The sequence below is a fragment of the Capricornis sumatraensis genome, chromosome 10, assembly GCF_032405125.1.
Source record: "Capricornis sumatraensis isolate serow.1 chromosome 10, serow.2, whole genome shotgun sequence".
Classification (NCBI taxonomy): domain Eukaryota; kingdom Metazoa; phylum Chordata; class Mammalia; order Artiodactyla; family Bovidae; genus Capricornis; species Capricornis sumatraensis.
The window spans coordinates 36,856,990-36,880,744 of NC_091078.1; the positions used below are offsets into that span (position 1 = coordinate 36,856,990).

The 23,755-nt window shown below is 40.9% G+C and overlaps 2 protein-coding genes across 2 annotated transcripts; one reads left to right on the forward strand and one right to left on the reverse strand.

The window, feature by feature from the left end:
* The first annotated feature begins 9,455 nt into the window (after window positions 1–9,455).
* Window positions 9,456–9,815, forward strand: LOC138087742 (P antigen family member 5-like). The gene is made up of 2 exons (XM_068983083.1): window positions 9,456–9,633; window positions 9,664–9,815. Exons 1-2 carry the CDS (start codon window positions 9,456–9,458, stop codon window positions 9,813–9,815), a joined length of 330 nt encoding a protein of 109 aa, XP_068839184.1.
* Window positions 9,816–13,605: 3,790 nt separating this feature from the next.
* Window positions 13,606–23,406, reverse strand: GGPS1 (geranylgeranyl diphosphate synthase 1). Its single transcript, XM_068982780.1, has 4 exons — window positions 23,288–23,406; window positions 19,363–19,455; window positions 14,876–14,946; window positions 13,606–14,477 (listed from the first exon to the last, which is right to left on the reverse strand). The coding sequence occupies exons 2-4, from the start codon at window positions 19,430–19,432 to the stop codon at window positions 13,716–13,718; spliced, it is 903 nt and encodes a 300-aa protein (XP_068838881.1). The 5' UTR covers window positions 19,433–19,455; window positions 23,288–23,406; the 3' UTR covers window positions 13,606–13,715.
* Between the last annotated feature and the right edge of the window lie 349 nt (window positions 23,407–23,755).

Sequence of the window (23,755 nt, forward strand, 5' to 3'; positions counted from 1 at the left end):
TAGTTTGCCCACTGGAGTATAACAAAGAGGTAGTGTAGGGGGATATACCCTTCAATTTACAGACTAATCGTTTTCGTCCACATTTATCACTCCAGCAAGTACAGAGCTGTTCCAGTTAGTTTCCTACTACCACAATCTTAGTAGCTTAAAACAACATCTATTTATTATATAGAGTTCTGCAGAAGCCCATCACTTCTCAAGGTCTCAGCAGGGCTATGTTCCCTTCTGGAGACTCCAGTAGAGAATCTGTTTCCTTGCCATTAGTGTCTAGGAGCTGCCTGCATTCTGTGCCTTGTGGTCCCCTTCTTCCATATTCAAAGTCAGTCCTTCTTATCACACCACTCTGTCTTTAGTTCCAACCTCACACCTCACTCTCTGACTCTCCTCTTCTTCCTCCTTGTTCCACTTTGAAGAAATTTGTAGTTACTGATGGGTCCACCTGAATAATTCAGGATAATCTCCCTATTTTGAGATCATCACTTAACAACAATAATTTCTCTCCAAACTTACTTCTCCTTTGCCATATAACCTAATATATTCATCAGTTCTGGGGGTGAGGATGTGAACATCACTGGGGGGGAGGGACCCTTATTCTGCCAAGCACTTCTGGTTCTCCTGTGGCTGCTGGGTGCACAACCCCTTCTCAAAATAGCCTCAGCTCGGACCATATCCCCACGACTTTCATCAGTCAGCAGTCTTTCTGCTTTCTATATTCCAGATTTTTTTTTTGAAATTTCTCATCCATTAATAAAGTCCTTCCATTCTCAATGTTATTTTGATATTTTAGTCTTTATATTATCTTCCTTTCCTTTCAGTATTCTCCCAAGAGGGAGAAAAGATAACCACATACTCAGTCCAGCATCTTGAAAAGGATTATTGTTCTTTTGGCACTTTCTTCTTGCTGCAAGAAAATTTAGTCTCGGTCAGTGTTGGCACCTCCTTTATCTCTCATAGTAAGAGCAGCTTCTAGGAGATTTAAGAGGTGCCTGAGGGCATCTTGACTCCAGGCATCAGAGACACCATTGGCAGGTTTATTGTTGAAGCCCATAAGGTAAGGTAAGGTAAGGTGAAGTCGCTCAGTCGTGTCCGACTCTTTGTGCCCCTGTGGACTGTAACCTACTAGGCTTCTCCATCTATGGGATTCTCCAGGCAAGAATACTGGAGTGGATTGCCATTTCCTTCTCCAGGGGATCTTCCCGACCCAGGGATCGAACCCGGGTCTCCCGCACTGGAGGCAGACGCTTTACCCTCTGAGCCACCAGGGAAGCCCACAATGATCCCTCAAAGCCTGGCACCTTTCTGCTGTCCTGTCACAGGAATAGATGGGGAATGTTATCTAGTTCATCTTCGATGAAGTATTGTTTAACTACTTGAGTACCATCAACAATCATGGGAACTTCTGGCTTTTTGTTCCCTTCCCAGGAATCTCTCCTCTCTCCTCTGTTCTGTTTGCCCTTAAAGTCTCTGCTCCTTTCCTTTGTGTCTCCCTCCAGTACATCTAGCCTAATCTCTTTAACAGGCTCAGGTTGTAGAAAAATTAATTCAGAAAGGGAAGTATCTTACAAGAGACTTCTTTTAGCTTTATCACCATAATATTTTCCTAAGGCAAGAAAGCACAAAATGGCTTGAGTACCTTCCTACAACTAAACATAAAAAAAATAGAGGGAAATGGTGGTCCAGTGGTTAAGGCTCCATGATTCTTTCATTGCAGGGGGCACAGGTTTGATCCCTGGTCAGGGAACTAAGATCCCACATACCACACAAGACCAAAAAAAAAAAAAAGAGGGAGGAAAAAACATCTTAAAAATTAGTCTGCTACTATATACTTACAGTATACAGTTGGTTTGGCCATGTTAGATCACTGAAGTGTGATTTAATCAATTCATTGTTGTTAGTCAGTCGCTAAGTCGTGTCTGACTCTTCACCATCCCATGAGCTGCAGCACACTAGGCTTCCCTGTCCATCACCATCTCCTTGAGTTTGGCCAAGTTCATGTTCATTGAATCAGTGATGTCATCCAACCATCTTATCCTCTGTTGCCCTCTTCTCCTTCTGCCTTCAATCTTCCCCAGCATCAGGGTCTTTTCCAATAAATCAACTGTTCACATCAGGTGGCCAAAGCACTGGAGCTTCAGCTTCACCATCAGTCCTTCTAAAGTGTATGCAGGGTTGATTTCCTTCAAGATTGACTGGTTTGGTCTCCCTGCTTTCCAAGGGACTCTCAAAAGTCTTCTCCAGAACCACAGTTCAGCACTCTGGCTTCTTTCCTGTCCAGCTCGCACATCCGCATAGGACTACTGGAAAGACCATAGCCCTGGCTATATGGACCTTTGATGGCAAAGTGATGTCTTTGCTTTTTAGCACACTATCTAGGTTTGTTATAGCTTTCCTGCCAAAAAACAATCATCTTCTAATCTCACGGCTGCAGTCACCATTGACTGATTTTGGAGCCCAAGAAGAGGAAATCTGTCACTGCTTCCAACTTTTCTCCTTCTATTTGCCGTGAAGTGATGGGACCAGATGACATGATGTTAGTTTTTTTAATATTGAGTTTCAAACCGGTTTTTTCACTCTCCTCCTTCACCCTCAAGAGGCTCTTTAGTTCCTCTTTGCTTTCTGCCATTACAGTGGTGTCATCTGCATATCTGAGATTGTTGATATTTCTCCCAGCAATCTTGATTCAAGCTTGTAACTCATCCAGCCCGGCCTTTCACATGATGTGCTCTGTGTATAAAGAAACAGGGAAACAATTAACAGCCTTGTTACACTCCTTTCTCAATCCTGAACCAGTCAGTTGTTTCATACAGGGTTCTAACTCTTGCTTCTTGACTCGCATACAGGTGTCTTGGGAGACAGTTCAGATGGTCTGGTATTCCCATCTCTGTAAGAGTTATCCACAGTTTGTTATGATCCATAAAGTCAAAGGCTTTAGTGCAGTCAATGAAACAGAAGTAGATGTTTTTTCTGGAATTCCCTTGCTTTCTCTATGATCCAGAAAATGTTGGCCATTTGATCTCTGGTTCCTCTGCCTTTTCTAAACTCAGCTTGAACATCTGAAAGTTGTCGGTTCATATAGTGCTGAAGCATAACTTGGAGGATTTTGAGCATAACTTTACTAGCATGGGAGATGAGTGCAATTGTCCAGAGGTTTGAACATTCTTTCGTACTGCTCTTCTTGGGAATTGGAATGAGGATTGACCTCTTCCAGTCCTGTGGAACAATGTACCATATGACTCAGCTGAGAGTTTAACTTTCTTAGTTGGCTTGGGTTGCTGTAATAAAATACACAGATTGAGTGGATTTTACAACAGATATTTTTTTTCTCATAGCATTTTTTTTTCCCTCTGGACTCCGAAATTCCAGAAAAACATCTACTTCTGTTTCATTGACTATGCTAAAGCCTTTCACTGTGTGGATCATAACAAACTGTGGGTAACTCTTAGAGAGATGGGAATGCCAGGGGGCCTGGTTCCTGGTGAGGGCTCTCTTCCTGGTTTGTGGTGGCTGCCTTCTTTCTGTGTCCTCACATGGTGTAAAGATAGAACAGGGCTCTCTTGAGTCTCTTGTAAGAAAACTAATTCTATTGGATCAGGTCCCCACCCTTATGACCTCATTCAGCCTTACTTACTTACATGAAGATCCTATCTCCAAATATAGAAATACTGAAGGTTGAGGCTTAAACATATAAATCTGAGGGGGACACAAACTTTCAGCCCATAATATTACCCAAGGGAAATGAAAATATATATCGACAGAAAAATGCGTAGACAAATGTTCATAGCAGCATTATTTATAAAAGCCAAAAAGTAAAAATAACTCAAAGGCCCACCAACTGATGAACAGATAAAACAAAATATGGTATTTTCTTACAATAAGCTAATTCAGACTTAAAAATGATTGAGGTTGTGATATAGTATGTATGAATCTTGAAAACATTATGCTAAGTGAAAGAAGCCAGTCACAAAAGGCGATATAGTGTATGATTGCATTTATATGAAACATTCAGAACAGGCAACTCTAGACACAGAAAGTAGATTAGTGGCTGCCTAGTGTGGACATTGACACGACTGAGTGACTTCACTTTCGCTTTTCACTTTCATGCATTGGGGAAGGAAATGGCAACCCACTCCAGTATTCTTGCCTGGAGAATACCAGGGCTGGGGGAGCCTGGTGGCTGCCGTCTATGGGGTCACACAGAGTCAGACACGACTGAAGCGACTTAGCAGCAGCAGCAGTGTGGACATTGGAGCTTCCCTGGTGGCTCAGACAGTAAAGAATCTGCCTGCAGTGTGGAGACCTGGGTTCAGTCCCTAGGTTGGGAAGATCTGGAGGAGGGCATGCAACCCACTCCAGTATTCTTGCCTGGAGAATCCCATGGACAAAGGAGGCTGGCAGGCTACAGTCCATGGGGTCGCAAAGTAATGGACACTACTGAATGACTAAGCACAGCACAGAGTGGGCGTTAGGGACGGAGACAGGGAAACGGGGAGTGAATGCTAATTGTGATAGAGGTTTCTTTTAGGGGAAACAAAAATGTTATAAAATTAGATTGTGATGATGGTTGCTTAGCCTCATGAATATACTAAAACCCACTGAAGTGCATACTTTAAAAAATTTGTGATATGTGAATCAATACAGCTGTTTCCAAAAAACAGGAGTAGCAGTGCCCAGGGACCAGTGCTGACCCCTTCTTTGCCTTATTCGCACACTATCCCTAGGTGGTGAGCTTATTCAATCCTATGACTTCATGTCAATGGCTCACAAATCCAGCTTCCAGCCTTTCTTGATCTCCCCTCTGAACCCTATCTAAGTATGTGCCTGCAGATACCTTCTTGACATCTCTCTAGGATATCTCATAGCCATCTCTAATTCCCCTCTAAAAGTTGTTTCTCCCCTGCCTTTCTAAATCTAATTTATGATCTCACTATTTAACATCTTAAAAAAATCTAGCAGTCATCCTTGATTCCTCTTTTTATTAACTCTATTTTGTATCCGCCAGTGATTCCTATCAGCTCCACTTTCAAAACAGTCCCCAGCTGACCCTCTTCATACTGTGTCCTGTGCTATCATCCTTATTTCTGCTGCCATCAGCTCTCATGGGATACTCTAAAACCCTCCTCATAGGTCTCTTCACCTCTTCTCCTTCCCCTCTATACCCCCATCCTCTACTCAGATGCCAGAACCATCTTTTATAAAGGTAAATTAAATCCAGTTACTCCCTTTCTTGAAACCTTCCACTGGCTTCCCAATTGTACTTAAAGCCCCAAATCCTTACTCAAGCGCTTTCCTACCTTAAGATCTTTGGATTCCTTTTGTTTTGATTGCTCTTCACCAGGATTGTGGTATATATATATATATATATATATATATATATTTTTTTTTTTTTTTTAAATCACTCAGAGCTTAACTTACATCTGCTTCCTCAGGGAGGTCACCCTTGAACACTGAATGTTAAGTAGCCACCCTTGAAAAATTATCTGCTTAGGACTTTTCGATATTTCTTGCTTATTGCTTTTATGACTTTAAATATGTTCAATATTTGAATATGTAATACAGTCCCAAGCTTCAAAAGTCAAAAGCAGTCAGTAGGTGTACAGTGAAGTCACTCTTGCTACTCTGACTTTTAGTCTCTGCCCCTCAGTTCCTACCCTAATCTATGCAAATACTTTTCTTTTATTCCATTCCTTTTCACACAATTGGTAACTTACAACCTTAACAACCTTGTGTTTTCTTTTCCTATACCTTGGAAAGTTTAGTTGCTCAGTCATGTCCAATTCTTTGCAACCCCACGGACTGTAGCCCACCAGGCTCCTCTGCCCTTGGGATTCTCCAGCTAAGAATACTGGAGTGGGTTGCCGTTTCTTTCTCCCGGGATCTTCCCGATCCAGGGATGGAACCCAGGTCTCCTGCATCGCAGGCAGATTCTTTACCATTGGAGCCACCAGGGAAACCCCCATAAGCTGGAGATCTGCCTAATTTAAGAACAAAGGGGATATATTGGGAGGATACTGGATAGCTCACACTGTAACAGGAGGGTTGGAGCACCAGGTTCAGCTTTAGGACAAAGAACCAAGATAGAACTGGAACAAGATAGAACCAAGAACTGGAACAAGACAGAACAAGAACTGGAAAAGAACCAAAACAGCAGGTGCTATTTAGTTGCTTGGTCAGATTCCCAGCAGGTGAATGAACTCCAGCAGTCTTCTCCACACAAGAATGGAGACAGAATCCAGCTGGTTAAGATTAGGTCATTTTCAATTCAGTTCACTCACTCAGTCATGTCTGACTCTTTGCGACCCCATGGATTGCAGCATGCCAGGCTTCCCTGTCCATCACCAACTCCTGGAGCTTGCTCAAACTCACATCCATCAAGTCGGTGATGCCATCCAACCATCTCATCCTCTGTTGTCCCCTTCTCCTGCCTTCAATCTTTCCCAGCATCAGGGTCTTTTCCAATGAGTCAGTTCTTTGAATTAGGTGGCCAAAGTATTGGAGTTTTGGCTTCAGCATCAGTCTGTCCAGTGAATACTAAGGACTGATTTCCTTTATGATTGACTGGTTTGATCTCAATCAAATGGTCATGTATCACCTTTCAACTATAGCCAGGCAGTGGGCAGGAGACAGCAACCTCCTAGGATCCTTTGGCTTCCATATTCAAAGCAGGGTACCTTGGCTGTTAACAGTTGGCAAGACATAATTCACCAAAAGGAAATAGGAATATGATCAGGTAGAATTAGGATAGGAGAATGGCTAATAAACAACGGTGTCCCTGGTAGGAGCTTATGATTTTACACACATAATGGTGTAACATGCTTCCCTGGTGACTCAGTGGTCCTAAGTCTAATCCTGCCGACAATACAGGATATGGGTCCAGTCCCTGGGTTGGGAAGATCACCTGGAGGAGAAAATGGCAACCCACTCCAGTATTCTGGCCAGGGCAATGCCAACGACACAGAAGCCTGGCAGGCTAGAGTCCGTGGGGTCACAAAGAGTCAGACATGTTTGAGCACAAAAGAGTGTTAACAAAAATAACCTAGGTCGAAAGCAGAGGCCCAGGATAATTTTCCTTTAAAGGAGATGGTACAGTATTCAAGTTGGAGAAACACTGTTACATATCCCTTTTAAAGAAATGTTTTCCTGCTGCCCCACAGAGGAGTCAGCACCTCACTTACTCTAGGAGAGCAATGGGTCTGCTGAGAGTAACAAAAAGACTTTATTGAGTCAATTATACACCATTTAGTGGCTATTTATTAACTTAATTAATGACCATGTTTAAGCTTTGCTTTGGAGGATCTCTACCAAGTACTTGGCTAAGGCCATCCTCTGACTCTCATTTTCTATCTGAACGGTGGGAGTGGCTTGTTTCATCTATTTTCATTGTTAATCAGTATAAAGACATTTTGATTTGGAACAAAAATATTCAGTTAGGCTTTAGACATAGAGCAGATTTAATGGGTGGCAGAGGGACATTTCAGAAACAAGTATATGAGTACAAGCATGAGGGTGGGAATCTGTTTAATAGGCAAGAATGAACAGTCAGGCTTTACTGAAGGGATGGTGGGAGATAAGATGAGAAGCAGATTATTGGGAGCTTTGACTGTGAAACTAAAATGTTTATCCTATAAGCAAATGATTTATGAACAGAGGCACAAAATGAAAGCAAATTAAGATTACTTTGGCAGTTGTGTGCAACATGGACTGAAAGGAGGGGATTCCAGTAAAACAAGCTGGTAACATTAATTATCCATATATGCTACGATACTCCAAGGCAAGAGGAAATTATTGACCTTTTGTTTGTTGCAGCATTCACTAGCTGATACTCCTTTGTCATATAACACAGTAAACTGCTCAATTCTCCCAACAACGTCCTCATTAAATTGATAATCATAGGTGACTTGTGGCCTCAATAAACTGAGAATTTCTCCTAAATAACAGTCTTAATGGTGCTGAATCCTTAGTTCCTTCTGAACTATCAGCAATTATACTCAAATTTTTTCTAAGCCTTCTAAGTGTCTAAAATTGTGCATTTTATATCTTTAGTGCTAAGTCATGTAGTGAATGCTATTTTTTTGTTCATCTCTAATTCAGAGCTTTGTAAACTTAAATGGCCAAGTTTAAAGATGCAAAAAATTGAACAAACTTTAAAAAATTATACTTTCAGGACTTCCTTGTTGGTTCAGTGGTTAAGACTCCATGCTCCCACTTCAGGGGAGCACAGGTTCTATCCCTGGTAGGGGAACTAAGATCTCGCATGTTGCATAGTACAGCCAAAAAAGAAAAGAAAAAAATTACACTTCCATGTCTGTTATCAAATCACAAATGCATGTTCATAAAATGTATTAGAAAATCTATTAGTTTGTCTCTTGGAATAGCTAGTTTGCCTTGTTTCAGTAATCTTCTGCTTCATTTTCAGGTTCTTTTGGTTTTGTCTAATTCTTTGTGGTTAACTGACTTAATCTGTCAACTTCAATAAATCATTTATTTCTTGTAAAATATGGACAGCTGTTAGAATTTACTAAAGCTAAATCTCTTTACATTTTTTACTTTTCAAATATTTAACTATTCCAATTTTATACTTCATACTATGTGACTTCACAAGTTTTGTTGAGATTTATAAATTATTTTGGCAGCTTACCATTAGTACTGCTTTGCCCATTGAGATCAAAATATCTTCCATTATTCATTACACCAATGTTCCAATCTTCAGATGTATTTTTCTTTGTGTACAGTAACAAATATAGATCAAAGGTAGTAAACTGGTTATTCTCCTAAAGCACAGAGTGCTTTATATGTGCATGTCAGGGCAGGTAGTGCTGCAAATGCTTCCCAGATATCTCTGTGACAAGACGCCCATTAAACACTCTACACAATTAACTTTAACTAATGGGCTAATACCGAAATTTCTATTTCTATTGAAAATTCTAATGGGCTAAACCTTTGCTTATTACACTACTACAATATTTACTGAGAGTATTGTAAAATTCTGCCATGCAACTAAGGTCCAATATATTCAATCACATAAAACCTGAGGTTGCATTATTCTAAGACTTAATCAAATAATAAATCTGCAGTTAGCCAACTGGAGGTGGTGGGAGGTTAGGGAGCCAAATGCCAACTGTATTATGTCTCAGTTCATATTATTATGGGGTTCATCATCATGAGTTCTTTTCTGTATTCCAACCAACAGATATCAGCATGGCAATAAAGGTTGTTGTAAGTGCCATAATGAAAATGAAAAGGAAGTGAAAATGTAAAGAGATAAAGAAGAGATATCTCAAAGGAAAAGTCTTGGGAGGACTGGATAGGAGGCAAGGCTAAGTAATAAGTCAAAGACATACTACTGGGTCACTTTAAGAATGGCAGTGATGGATTCTGTGAGGAGCGTTGGGCCTGAGACGAGTCTGTTTATTCAGTCCCGGTTCTTTCTCACTACTTGAGACTCACCAGGGAGAAATATGAGTGGGCAAGTGGCGTCAACATTGGGACCTAGAGATCAAGATTCCTCCCAGCTGGATGAACCTGTGGTTGACCAGCAGCCCAGTGTTGAGCAACGTGAACAAGAGGAACCACCAGCTGAGATTCAGGATATCATACCTCGAAAGGAGGAGGTCCAGGAAGAGGATCCAGTGAATCGTGATGAAGAGGAGGAGAAGGATGCCTCAGAAGATTCTGTCCTGGAAGCTGATCTCCAGGAATTGTCTCTGGCAAAGACTGGGGGTGAAGGTGGAGATGGTCCTGATGTCAGGGAGGAGTTTGCATCCAATAGAGAGCCTGTTGAAATGCCAGAAGCAGGTGAAGGGCAGCTATTTGCTTGAAAGAAGAGAAACTGAAACCATCTATGCTGTTCTTCTGTTGTGTATTTGACTGTTAAAGTTCTGTCAATAAAGTTTCGTCTTCTACTGGCAAAAAAAAAAAAAAAGAATGGCAGTGATGGACTTGCCTGGCGATTCAGTGGTTAGGATTCTGCACTTACTCTGCAGGTGGCCTAAGTTCAATTCTTGGTGGGGGAACTCACGCCAAAACAGCGGGGGCAGGGTGGGGCGGGGGGTGAGGGTATTAAAAGAAAATGCCAATGGTGACAGAAGAGACAGAGGTAGAAGCAGTTTCATTCCATCATTTTGGTTGGTAAAGAGATAGGAAGGGAGGTCTAAGTTGATTTTAAATATGTTGATTTCAAGCTAACGGAAAACTCAGATGAATAGGTAGTTTAAAAACACAGAACTTGAATATGAGGTCAGGGTTCTGACACAATAGTAAGTATGGACAAAACTGAAAGTAAACAGTCTAGAAATGCTTTCAGAAGGAAAAACATTCAATAAGAATCATTAGAGGAAGAATTAGAGGTAGAAGAACCACATTAACATAAAAGGTAACATTTGAAGTTTATGGTATCTTTTCACATACATCATATTTAATGGAACCCTTGAGAGGTGGGAGATTAGTTTCAAGTCGAGATTTATTCATTCATAAATATTTATTAAGTGCTACTGAGAATAGGAGTGTGCGTTGTCACAGTCCTTGCCCTTAATGAGTTTCTAATCCAATGGGAAAAGCAGACATGTTAAGTAATTAGGGGCTCTGATTCCAGCACTAACAATACTGTTTAGTAATTGGCTATTTACTTTCCAGTCTCCATTACAGGAAAATCACATGAGGCTAAGTGACAGTATTTGTCACTCTTCTTTCTCCAAAGTCTAACAAAATATCTAACTCATAGGCACTCAAGAAATATTCTAAATGAACTGAATGAAAAACAGGAGTATCTCAACAATGATGAGCATTATTTTCTGGCAGAGAATAAGGTGTATGGGGAGAGCAAAATATTAGACAATATGGGTAAAGTTGGTTGGAGAGATCAGATTTTGGAAAGCCTTATGTGCCAAGGAATTTATAGATGGCAGTATTAGGGATTCAGAGAATTTGATACATGGGAATGATACAATCAGATTTGTGTTTTGGAATGACAGCTTTGGAGTGTACTGGATAGACTGGAGTGGGTAGAGGTTACAGGAAGGGAACTGTTTAGTACTTTAATACAACGGATCAGTGCTTTCTAAACTTAAACATATTTACGTGTGCATACAGAATGGGAAGCCAACAGAACAAAGTGCTTTGATCTGTATTCAAGGCCCTGGCTCTGTTCAGTAAATGCTCGAAGAGAAAAACATAAAACAGGGGGTACCTAGTAGAAACTTCACAAATGGACATTTTCTTCCCTCTTGGTATAATGTTTAGAAAAGAGCCAATGGATAAATCTTGAGGATATAAGGCAGGGAATGAAACAGGCCCTCAAGAGACAGAAGAGGAGGGAATGAAGAACAGGAGAGCTTGTTTGGCTGAGGGCAGGAGGACAAACTTTTCTTGAGATGAAGGCAGACTATTTGAAGACAGACCTAAAGGAGTACAGCGCAAGAAAGGCAAGAAGACTTTACCTTTAAACGGGAGAAGAATGCAGAAGTTGGGGTGCTAGATCGGGATTTTAAATCTTCATCAGGATTAGATGGAAAATAAAAGGGCTCTTGAGGCTTTAATACATTAACTTGCAATGGCGGCAATAGCAGTTTTGAAAACATCCCCCTAGTAGCACTAGGCAACATGGGAAGGGCAAAGCATGTGAACCTTGGATTCATCCTGGGAACTGGCAGGATAGTAGGGCCTAAAGAAAGGAGGAAGGTGATTGACGAAAGCTCTTGAAAAGGTCCCTGAAGAGAATGACTACAAAGTATAGGTTAGGAAGAGAAGTCAACTCAGGAAGCTGACAGTGAGGAGAACTGATGCATTTAAAACCTTGCTGAGGTCAGAAAGTCATTTCTGTCAACATAACTAGCCTTCATTCTTTTGATTTTGCCAACAAATAAAATCAATTTCGTTTTCTTCTGTGTTAACCACCATGACTACAGTTCAAGTGAAAAAGATTTTTGATTTAATACACAACTCTTTGCCAAGCATTTCTGTCACAAGATAAAAATGACAAAAGAATCAAGTTGCACCAGGCCGAAATTAATTTGATTAGGTAAGGAATAACCTACTTAGGCAATCTTTATACTTACAGGTAATTTGTCAATATAGTTAGCATTAGATCTTTCTGAGTAATCCAGTTTAAGTTATAGGTTCATAAAAATAAAGTTCAAACATCTGTAGGGTAGCACAAATATCTGATTTTCAGAAGAGGCTTCCTTGGATCAATTAAAATGGAAGATTCAAATTTTAAGTTAGTAAAGGCAATACCCAGCTTTTTCAAAAAACACAGGTTGAGTGCTTTGGTGAGAATCTCTTACAAAAGTATATGGTAATTTGACCTGACATAACATATTGCACTGAGACATACAAACTTTGGGATGTCAGTGACACCTCTTACTACAGAAAATAGAGTCTCTTTTTCTTCATAGCTCTTGGGCTGCAAGATTGCTCCAGGAGCTTAGGGTTTAAAATGAAACAAAGGGATAGTCATGGTTAAGGCACTATAAAGCTAACTGTGCCTGAGTCTAGCTTTTGGATACTTTGGCTCTCAGATTAACTCTTTTCTTTCCTTTAATCAGAGATTAAAGATGCCTACTTCCTTTTTCCATTCAAGCAACTGATTGCCTTTGCAGGTGGTGGGGGGGGGGGAGGGGGAGGCGGTTAGTGATGTGTGTGGGAAGGAAAAGGTTAGTTGCCCCAGCTTTTGACTTGCAGTGAGCCAATCACTCTTTTATGGTTTTTACTACTAAGAAAGGTTTAAAGACTCCTTCCTAAAATACTTTTTGCATATACCTTTTCTTTTTTCCCAAATGGAAAGATACCACTATAACCAGACACTAGTTTTGAGGTGGAAGTTACATTAGGGCTTCCCTGCTGGCTCAGTGGGAAAGAACCTGCTTGCAACGCAGGAAATGCAGGAGACTCAGGTTTGATCCCTGGGTCAGGAAGATCCCTTGAAGAGGAAATGGCAAGCCACTCCAGTATTCTTGCCTGGAAAATTCCATGGGCAGAGAAGCCTGGCAGGCTACAACCCATAGAGTTGTAAAGAGTCAAGACACCACAGAGCACTGAGCACGTGTGTGGGTTGCAAGTTACATTAGGAGGAAAAAAGCATCTGGGCTAGTGTGTAAACTTCTTTCAGTGAAGACTCCTTGGTTAAAACAGCAGAATTTGCTGGATAGGGAGGAAGGGAAAAACGAGTTGAAACAAAGGGCCAGAATGCTTACTTTCACAGTCAGCTTCTTCATGGAAGTAAGGGAATTTCCAGGGAGGAGAATGAGTTATTCTAAGCAACAACATTTAGGAAGAAACAAGAGTTCCTGTGATCTTTAGGCCAGTGAGCTATAGAAACTGGTCCCAAGTAGTTGATGGCGCAGAAATAGGGTAGATGAGTTGTGAACTGCCCATGTAGTACAGTTAGGAAGTATGTGGATAAAAGTTCCTGGAAGCTGAAGTCTTCTTTTATTGACAGAATCCATAGAACATGCGAGGCAGAGTTGGCCACCAGGTCCCAACACAGCACATTCTGACATTCAAATCAGACCTATTTAAATGTGGCTCTTTTGATTCCTACAGCTTTGTACTATGATGATTATCTGTACACAGGAATTCTAAATGGAAACAACCTTACTCACATCATCATTATCACTCAATTTTTGGAGACTAACAGCTTGGTCCAATTTTTTTAAAAGGTAATGGGCCAAAAGACAAAAAAAGTCAACTAAGTATCTGGCCTAGTCGAGAATAGCTTAACATTATTCATTCTCTTCTTTGAACATTTTACTTAAGTGTTTTATTAGAGCTACTAGCTCAGGGTTTCCACCACGAGCATCAATTTGTTTATAGGCTTTAGATTCAAGCTCTTTAAGAGTATTCCGAGTGTATTCGAAGGAACCTACATTCTCAAGGTAATGTACACAGTATTTTTTAATATCTATGTTTTCGGTTCTCTGGCGCAAGATATTCTGCACCTGGGTGCTTTCCGGCCTTGACCAGATAGCATGAATAGTAGGGAATGAGAACTTTCCCTCTGTTAGATCTTCACAAAAGCTTTTGTTTTCACTGTATTCTTTGGAGTGTAGATTAGCGTAATCATCCCTAATTTGGAAAAAGAGCCCAAGTGTATCAAGTAGTGGTTTTAAATCTTCTTTGTAATCAGAGAACAACTGCATGAGACCTACTGCTAATCCAAACAGTCCACCTGTCTTTTGCAGCACCATTGCTTTATATTCTTCTTCGGTGGGACAAGTGTAATTATCCCTCCAGTAGATATCTAGGCCTTGTCCCTGATGGAGTTCTAAAAGCTGGCGGGTAAAGAGCTTTACTGCATCCGGGTGATTGAGGGTTAAGACTTTCTCTAGGCCAAGAAAATATACATAATTGGCAGAATTGATGACAGATGGAATTCCATAGATACTGTGTGCCACTGGAAAGCCACGTCGGAGTTTTGAGTTGTCTTCAATATCATCGATGAGTAAACTGGCATTATGCAACATTTCTGTCACTTCAATGATAATCTAGTAAAAAATACAATTGAAAAATTTCATTTTATTTGAATTATTCAAAAGAGCTTACCAATACTCATTATATAACAGATTATCAGTGTCAGGTGTCTTAGTTTTTACAATTAATTACTATCTAGAGACATTTCTTGGGCTTAAAAATGAAGTTAGAGAACTTCCCTGGTGGTCCAGCGGTTAAGAATATTTCAATTCAGGATACGTGTGTTCAGTCCCTAGCAAGGGAACTAGGATCCCACAGGATGCGAGGCAACTAAGCCCGTGCCACAACAGAGAGACCATACTGCAACAAAGATGCTGTGTGCCACAACTAAGGCCTGATGCAGCCATAAATAAATAAATATATACTAAAAAAAATCCCAAAACAAATAGTGACGTTATAATTGCCTAAATACCTGTAGCTTGTCTTCTGGAACTTTTAGCCAATGATTAAACGCCTGTGAAAGTTTTGTTCTCACTTGTTTACCTGCATTTAAAGAATACAATTTGGCAATAAATTAATATTTTAATTATAAGAAACACATTCAGAAACTTCTTCTAAAACTAATAAGACTTGATAAAGCCAGCCCCACCAATTCATTACCTACTATAGAGCTTATCTTCTACTGCTGGGTCCCTACTGCCAAAACTCATATCCTAAAGACACATAACCTTTTAAAATTTAGGCAGGTGAAACAGATTTATAGTACTCCAGTGGCCCATATGGAGAAGGCAATGGCAACCCAGTCCAGTACTCTTGCCTGGAGAATCCCATGGACGGAGGAGCCTGGTAGGCTGCAGTCCATGGGGTCACGAAGAGTCGGACATGACTAAGCAACTTCACTTTCACTTTTCACTTTCAATCACTGGAGAAGGAACTGGCGACCCACTCCACTGTTCTTGTCTAAGAGAATCCCAGGGACGGGGGAGCCTGGTGGGCTGCCGTCTATGGGGTCGCACAGAGTCGGACACGACTGAAGCGACTTAGCAGCAGCAGCAGCAGCAGCAGCAGCAACAGCAGCCCACCAGTGAACCCACTCCTTTCATCTTAACTTATATCAACAATTTTGGAATGGAATGGCTTTTAAGGAATTATGATCTAATTCATTCCTTTTTCGAAAAGGGAGACAGTCTAGTTAGTGGCAGTTAATTAGCCTATTTCAGAGACTATAGGTATTTTATTAATTGAAATATAGTGGATTTATAATGTGTTACCTTTCTACTATATTGCAAAGTGATTCAGTTATACATATATACATTCTCTTTTTAATATTCTTTTCATTATGATTTATCATAGGATACTGAATATAGTTCCCTGAGCTATATAGCAGGACCTTGTTTATCCATCCCATACATAACTATAGGTATTTCTAAGTAAAGGTACTTTGCTACTGAATTACCTTATAAAATGACCTCTTAAAATTATCTGCCTTTAAGATTTTGGAGACTGGACAGCTTGTTTCTTTTCAAGCAAAAAGTAAGATTACCATCCTATGAAGTATTCCTTTTCAACATCCTGAATTTAGTCAAAAATTAATTTATTTTGACTGGGGCTATTAGTTTTTCAATATTATCTTTTTCTTACACAGAAAGCTCAAGAGAGGTATTTGGTTAATAGTCACCTCTAGAAGCTGTTTTAGCCCAGATATAAAGAAATGGTAGCTAAAAACCACAATCAGTTCATTTAATAAAAATGTTCTATGAGCTTCCTGCTAAAGTGAATGCACAGTAACATACTAATTTCAGATTAGCTTCAGAGAAATAGTTACATAAAAAGTTTCAGTAAACAAAAACAGTATTTTCTGAGCCTTATCTGTTTTTCTCTGCACCGATCATCCAAACAAGTGAATACATACACCCCCATCACATACCCAAACGGAAAAAAGTTTCACTTTCTGTGAGAAGTCTAAAAGGGAAGGCTCTCTTAGGGTTCTGGAAATAGTGTCCTCTATTAACCCTTAAGGTGAACATGGTCTCAGCAGCAATTATACCCGTAACATCTGATGTATTTTCCAGTTTGACAAAGGTCAATCTGGGCTACAATGAGAATGCACAATTGTGCAAAGTAACTTCATCACTTAAAAACCAAGCTTCATTTTCATTAGAAAATGAAGAACAGAGAAGCAATGTACAGTTATATTTCCGCTTTCATTTCAGGATGTATTTGGAAAACAGTCAAATGAATGGCTTAATTTACACATACTCAGGTTTTATTTTCAGGTTTTAATATTACAATAATGACTGTTTTCTCTTTAAGACCTTAAGATTACCGACTCCCTTTCTGCATGCTTACTTCTTCCTCAGCTTCCAACCACAAAGGCCTGGGGACCTACCCTTCTGCATAGGTAAATAAACAAACATAAATACAAGTCATTCTATTAATACTTCACTAATTTCAGAACACCCTAATGTCAAAAATTATTATTATAACCTTTTATTGTAAGAGTAGCTTTACAGTAAGTGGTCTTGCCCACCTTTAAGTCACTTTAGTAACTCTGAAGCTCTCTGTGAAAAATATGCATAACTGTTTCCTGCTTCTTTAGGAAAATCTTTTGAGATTATAGTCTACCGCGAATGCAAAAATATATTTGATTAAAAAACAAAAAGACAGGATACCTACTGAGTTTTAAATATGTTATCTAAAGGCCTAAAACATTACTTCCGAATAATGAGAATTAAAGCTACTGGAGTACTTCATTAGGTAGGTAAGCATTATTATTAACATGTAATTACAGGCAGTTCTTGCTTTGTATAGTAGTGGAGTGGGAGACACTGGGAAATACTGGCTAAGACTCCTATCATCACTGATAACTGGCATGTTTTACAGTAGCCCAGTTCCAACCAGTGTTTGCCAGCTCGTAACAAAGTAAGCCCAGCAACAGGCGGAGAGAGTTCAGAAGAAACAGTGTGACCTTTCTCAATTTGAGACTCTAAAATAAGTGAAGCTACTGGCAGCTGAATAAATTCACCCAAAAGCAGTCTCTTAGCTTTTTCTTGAACGGCAGGCAATGTTGCCTCGCATTCTCCATTTGTTTCTCCTCCATGCTTCTGAAGCATTGGCAGTAGCAAGCGTGTCTCCGTTATGGTCTGCTAGAGTAGAAATACCACTAATCATGATGGCTTCCACAGTGGAGGTACAGCTACCACTCTCTGGCTTGGGACAACCACACTGACCGTCCCCCAGCTCATAAAGAATAGAAACGCCCTAATTCCCCCTGAGATATGCTCATCAAGAGAAGCGTGCAGTTTATTCATTTTAAAATGTTTCTTCACTTTTGGCTGTGCTGGGTCTTGGCTGCTGCGTGAGCTTTCCTCCAGTTGTGCTGAGTGGGGGCCACTCTAGCTGTGGTCTGCAGGCTTCTCGTTGTGTTGACCCCTCCTGTTGCTGAGCATGGGCTCTAGGGCCGAGGGCTTCCGGAGCTGCAGTTACAGTGCTCCGGAGCACAGGCTCAACAGTTCCGGCACATGGACTTAGTTGCTCTGCGGCACTCAGTTATCTTCCCAGATCAGGGATCGAACCCACATCTCCTGCACTGGCGAGTGGATTCTCTACCACTGAGCCACCAGGGAAGCCCACATGTGCACTTTGGAACCGAAATAAAAAGTTTTAATTGTGACTGAGTTGAGATCATCACTACACTATAACCGAGACACACTATGAGCTAAATAGGTCTTCCTATGGTTGTCAACTTATCACCTTATTTTTTTTTTTGGCCACACTGTACGGCTTGTGGGATGTCAGGGATTAAACCCGGGTCCTTGGCAGTGATAGTGCAGAGTCCTAACGACTGGATTGCCAGGGAATTCCCAACTTTTCACCTGAGTTACCGGTTTGAATTTTTATTATGAGAAGCCACATTTATCAAATGCATGACTTTTTACTTGCTATTACCACGTCTCAGAAAAGCTAAGGAAAAAAAATTAGCAAAATAAAACAAGCACATACATATGATTAAGCCATGTCCAAGTGACTCATCTTTGTAGAGGAATAATTTAGGTTATGCTTCCAAGTAATGTGCTTTGAATGTATTGCTGTTCGTCTCTTACAGGAAGTAGTAGTGTTAAAAAATGCTGTCTGGGGATTCCCTGGTGGTCTGTGGCCAAGGATTCACCTTGCAATGCAGGGAATACTGGTTCGATCCTTGGTCGGGAAAGATTCCACATGCCGTGGAGCAACTAAACTCATGGGCCACAACTACTGAGCTTGTGCATCTAGAGTCCACGCTCTGCAACGAGAAGCCCCTGCAGTGAGAGGCCTGCACCTCACTGAGGAGCAGCCCCTGCTCGCCGCAAACAGAGAGAGCCCACGTGCTGCAACGAGGACCCACCACAGCCAAAAACATAAAGAGTTAAGTGTAGCTTTTTATTGTCACACAAACTGGCATAAAACCCCCTAATATCACAACAGTAGGGAATAAAAATGTGTCGCATCCATAGAGGATGAAACTTCTAACGAGATACTCCAATGTTTTAAGTATTTTTACTTTTAGTTATGTTATAAAATTGGGTATTTTTAAAGAGGTGCCTTAAAAATGTCCCTGTTAAGAAAAAAAAACTGTAAAAGTTTATAATTATTTTCCTTATATGTATCTCCTTATAGAAAGTCTCAAGAGCTGGCAATTCTAAACCTTTTCTGTACGCTAATATTAAATGACCACTGCTGCTAAGTCGCTTCAGTCGTGTCCAACTCTGTGCGACCCCATAGACTGCAGCCGGCCAGGCTCCCCAGTCCCTGGGATTCTCCAGGCAAGAATACTGGAGTGGGTTGCCATTTCCTTCTCCAATGCATGAAAGTAAAAAGTGAAAATGAAGTCGCTCAGTCATGTCCGACTCCTAGAGACTCCATGGACCAAGTACTGGAGTGGGGAAAATGACCCTATATGTATTATGACTGAACTATTACCTGGTAACTGAAGTAAGTACTTGTAAGGTTCTAGAAGAATTCTTTGGACAGTTTCTTGAGTCTTCTCCATTGTTTTTAAATTTCAAAGCTGATCTGTAAAAAAGGAGAAACATAAAGATGATGTAATTGAGTATCAAAGTGGAAAGGAGTTTGTATTTCAAGATGTTTTAGTAAAAGTAAACGTTCAGTTTGGTTTTAAGTGAAAATTCTACACCTATGAGACCTTAAAAACAAATCCACAGAATTAGATACTTCTGTATTTGATTGATCATATAAATTAGAAAACATACTTTTTTTTTCTAAGAGCATTAAAATGAGTATGTTTTATAATGTGACCCTTAAACAACACTGGGGTTCGGGGCACCAACACCTTCCCCTCTGCAGTTGAAAATCTTGAGTACTATCAATACTTCACAGCTGAACCTCAGTATCCCTGGTTCTGCAGGCACAGATTTAAGTCTAACACAGATCATGTAACACTGTAGTATATAGCATAAAAAGAAATATGAGTATAGGTGGAACCTGAGCAGTTCAAACTCACATTCTTCAAGGGTCAAATGTATATTTAAAATGTAAGAATACAAGGAGAAAATTCTTTGATGCATTTTCTTCACAATCCATTTTAGACACTCTGATTAAGACATGCACTCAAGAGTGTAATTATAAAAGAAGCTTTCTTAAGATTAGTTAATTTACTAAGTTTTGGCCACGCTGGGTCTCCGCTGTTGTGCGTGGACTTTCTCTAGTTGTGGCAAGCTGGGCATACTCTTCCCTGTGGTGCATGGGCTTCTCACTCTGGTGGCTTCACTTGTTGTGGAGCACAGGCTCCAGGGCATGTGGGTTTAGTTGTGGCACATGGGCTTAGCTGCCCTCTGGCATGTGTGATCTTCTTGGACCAGGGGTCGAATCAGTGTCCCCTGCCCTGGTGGGCAGATTCTTATCCACGTACCACCAGGGAAGTCCCTTAAGTGCAATGACATGATTGAAAATATTCCCCTGAGGTGACTTATTATTCTGAATTTTACATTTACTTCAATATTTCCTAAAATTGCACTCACAATTTTACTAGAATCCTTCTTTACTGTTGAATCTCCACTATCTCTTTGTAAACATCTATTGCTACTTTTGTCCTCTTATTAAGGAATTTTCATTTGTTTTTGTTTTTTTTTCTGTTTCTTTTGTTTGGGGGTGGGGGTGGTTGCGGGGAAGTCTTCATTCCTAACTAATCTGGACATTTTAGAAGGTTTCTCACCTTTGTCTACTTTTGTTTTTTGAGACAATGATTTGGTCCCAAGAATCACGCTAAAGGATTGAAAGGTGTGTTTCCTGTAGTCTACTCTTGAATATCTAGGTGAAAGCATCATAAAAACCTGCACTTCCCAAAGGAAATCCTTTTAGAGATATGAATCCAAAGAGAAAACTTCCATACAGAAAACTGCTACATCTGCCCTGAACAACAATTAAGTATGTCCCAAGGTAAAAAAAAGTTCAGAAATACTCTGGAATAATCCAAATACCAGTTTGGTAACCTGATGTGTGCTCAGTCATATCTGATTCTTTGTGACCCCACGGACTGTAGCCCGCCAGGCTCCTTTGTCCACAGAATTTTCGAGGCAGGAATACTGGAGTGGTTTGCCATTTCTTTCTCCAGGAGATCTTCCCTACCCAGGGACTGACCCTGTCTCTTGCATTGGCAGGCTGATTTTTTACCCCTGTGTCACTTGGAAGTAACCTAATAACACCTATACTGTTTAAAGTCTGACAAAGATTACCTTATTCTTAAGAGATTAAAAAAGATGATATGCAGGAAGAATAATCACTTAGGTAAAAGATTACTGAACAGAATTAAAAGTAGAATTTTAAAAATGTACTATATATATACTATTTTATTTAAAGCAATTAGTAGCCACCTCTTCTCAACTAGGTTGAGAACAAATATTCTGTTTATCTTTTTCACAGCCTCCAGAACACATAATTTGAAAATCAATATGGACTTCCCTAATGGTCCAGTGGTTAAGAAACCATACTTCCAATGCAGGGGGTAGAGTTTGGATTTCTGGTTGGGGAACTAAAATCCCACATGCCATGCGGTGTGGCCAAAAGAAAAAAAAAAACAACTTGTAAGACCAACTCTGAATAATTCTGTTTTGTCTCTGTCTAGATTAGTAGCAACTATACACTGCTGGATAGATACCAGAGCTAATCTGTTTCAATTCTGTGGGTTTTGTTTGATGTTTTTTTCAACTGAAAATATGAGTTATGAATTTTTTAAAAAAACATCTTTTCCTTTGATCATTCAAGAAAGTTTAAGAATACTCACCTAACAAATAGGTCAATTAATGTTCCTTTCCCAAAAAACGTTTATATCAAAGTATTCTCAACAATGGGGAAACAGAGAAGCCTCAATTTTTCTAGGTACTGACAACCAGCCTGTTTCTTGTCTTGTCTAGTTTAACTGTTGCTACATTACAACCCTATGGCAATACTTATTACAGTGGCAATACTCTGACTGACCTTTTTCTTTACCCAAAAGACTGCAATTTATCACACCTAGAAATTTTAGCTGTGACATAGGAGGCCTGAATATAAAGAGGCATTACTGTGTTACACGCACTCTACTAATTTTTAAAATATTTTATTGATGTACAGTTCATTACCATGTTGTGCCTAATTTACTTTTAGAGTGAACCACCACCACAGATTGCCTCTGTTCAGAGTCTGAAACTACTCCTTTTCAAAACTGGGAAATTGCCTTAAATTTGTTCAAACAATATATTATGAATATTAATTAACACAAAATCAAATTCTCTTCTCCATGGAGACAATAACCCCCAGGCTGGACTCCCTAGTACCTGCCCCTCTCTTCTAGTCCTCTACTCTTCACCGTGTGACCTTTTCTAAATTCAAATCTGGTCCTATCTCCCCTCTCTGATTGGGAACCCTTACACGTTATCCCATGGCTCTTAAACAGAACAAAACTCCCTAACAAAGCGTGTCAGGTTCGCACAGTCAAAACCCCAGCCCTCCAGCCTCAGTTCTTCATATTTTAAAAAGCTCCCGCTGGCATAAGGCTTTCCAACATGATACCGTTTCTGTCTGGAATGCTCTTTCCTTCAGTTTACTCCTGCTAAACCTTCTGCTCTCAGCTCGATCTTTACTTGCTCGGGAAAGCCTTCCCTCATCTCCCTAAGGCAAATTTCCTGTTTCCAATTCGCATATCACCGTGACACTCCCTTTCGTAGCAATCACACCTGTTGCCATTTCACACTGACGTGTGTGTCCATCCTGTCCGTCTTATGCTCGGATTCAGGAAGGCAGGGGCCACACCAGTTTTTTCACATGGTAGGCGCTCAAATATGTGAAATGAACGACGGAACCAATGGCAAGTGCCTTCCAACGCGTTAGAGGATAAACTCAAGGCACACTCCGGCATGGAAAAGTGATAATATCATGCAAAGTGGGTTTTGTTTTGTTTTTTCTTTAAAGGGAAGGATCTGGTTTCAGTATTGCCAAATCCACATACAAATATAAGGGCGGCTGCGGAGCGCAGAGCGCATCCGTCCAAACTCCAGGAGATGATGGATGGGTCTGACGAAAATTGCCGGAGAGATACAGGGAGGGAATTTAAATAACTTCGAGTCAGATTTTTAACACAGCCTTGGCAGAAGAGCTTCAGACGTCGACTCCCCTAGCACAGGGTCGGTGAGGTGCCCGCTTCCTCTCCACCCAGAGGGCCCCTTCCGCCCCACTGGGTCCCTTGCGGCTCCTCCCCTTCTTCAGCCAGAGGATGGAAAATTCATACACAATCCGGTTCAGCATCCGGGTCCTCACCCTCCTTTCTTTCTTTCCTCTCAGCTCCGCCTCCCAGCCTCCCCCACCCACCTCCCCATCCGGGTTCCCCCCAGCCGCCACCACAGCCACTCACGGTTCGAGGATGATATCACAACTTTCAAGCCGCGGGTCCGGGAGTAAGCTGTACCCAGTATCAGCTTCCCACCTTATAGTTCAGAATAAGGGTCCTTCCGATGCCTACATGAATACTTTCCCCTATTTCACCACAGAACTCTCCGCCCTCTTCGGCCGCCGGCGACCCCGCATTACTCGGTGCAATAAAATGCGCCATCCCGGTCACACTGCGCAGGCGTCGTTGCCACCTCCCCTCCGCTTTGTTGCTCCGCCCCCTTTCGTTCCCCCCCGCCTGTCTCACGGTGGCGCGGGGCATTGCGGGTCTTGCAGTTCTCCGGGGGGAGGCTTCGCGCATTGGCCCGAAAGGCTGGACTACATTTCCCGGGGAGCTTTGAGGCGTAACTTTCTGTTTCCATAGAACTGGTGGGAAAATGGCGTCGTTGTTTGTATCGCGGGGACCAATAGGAACAGGGTATAGGCGGGTTCT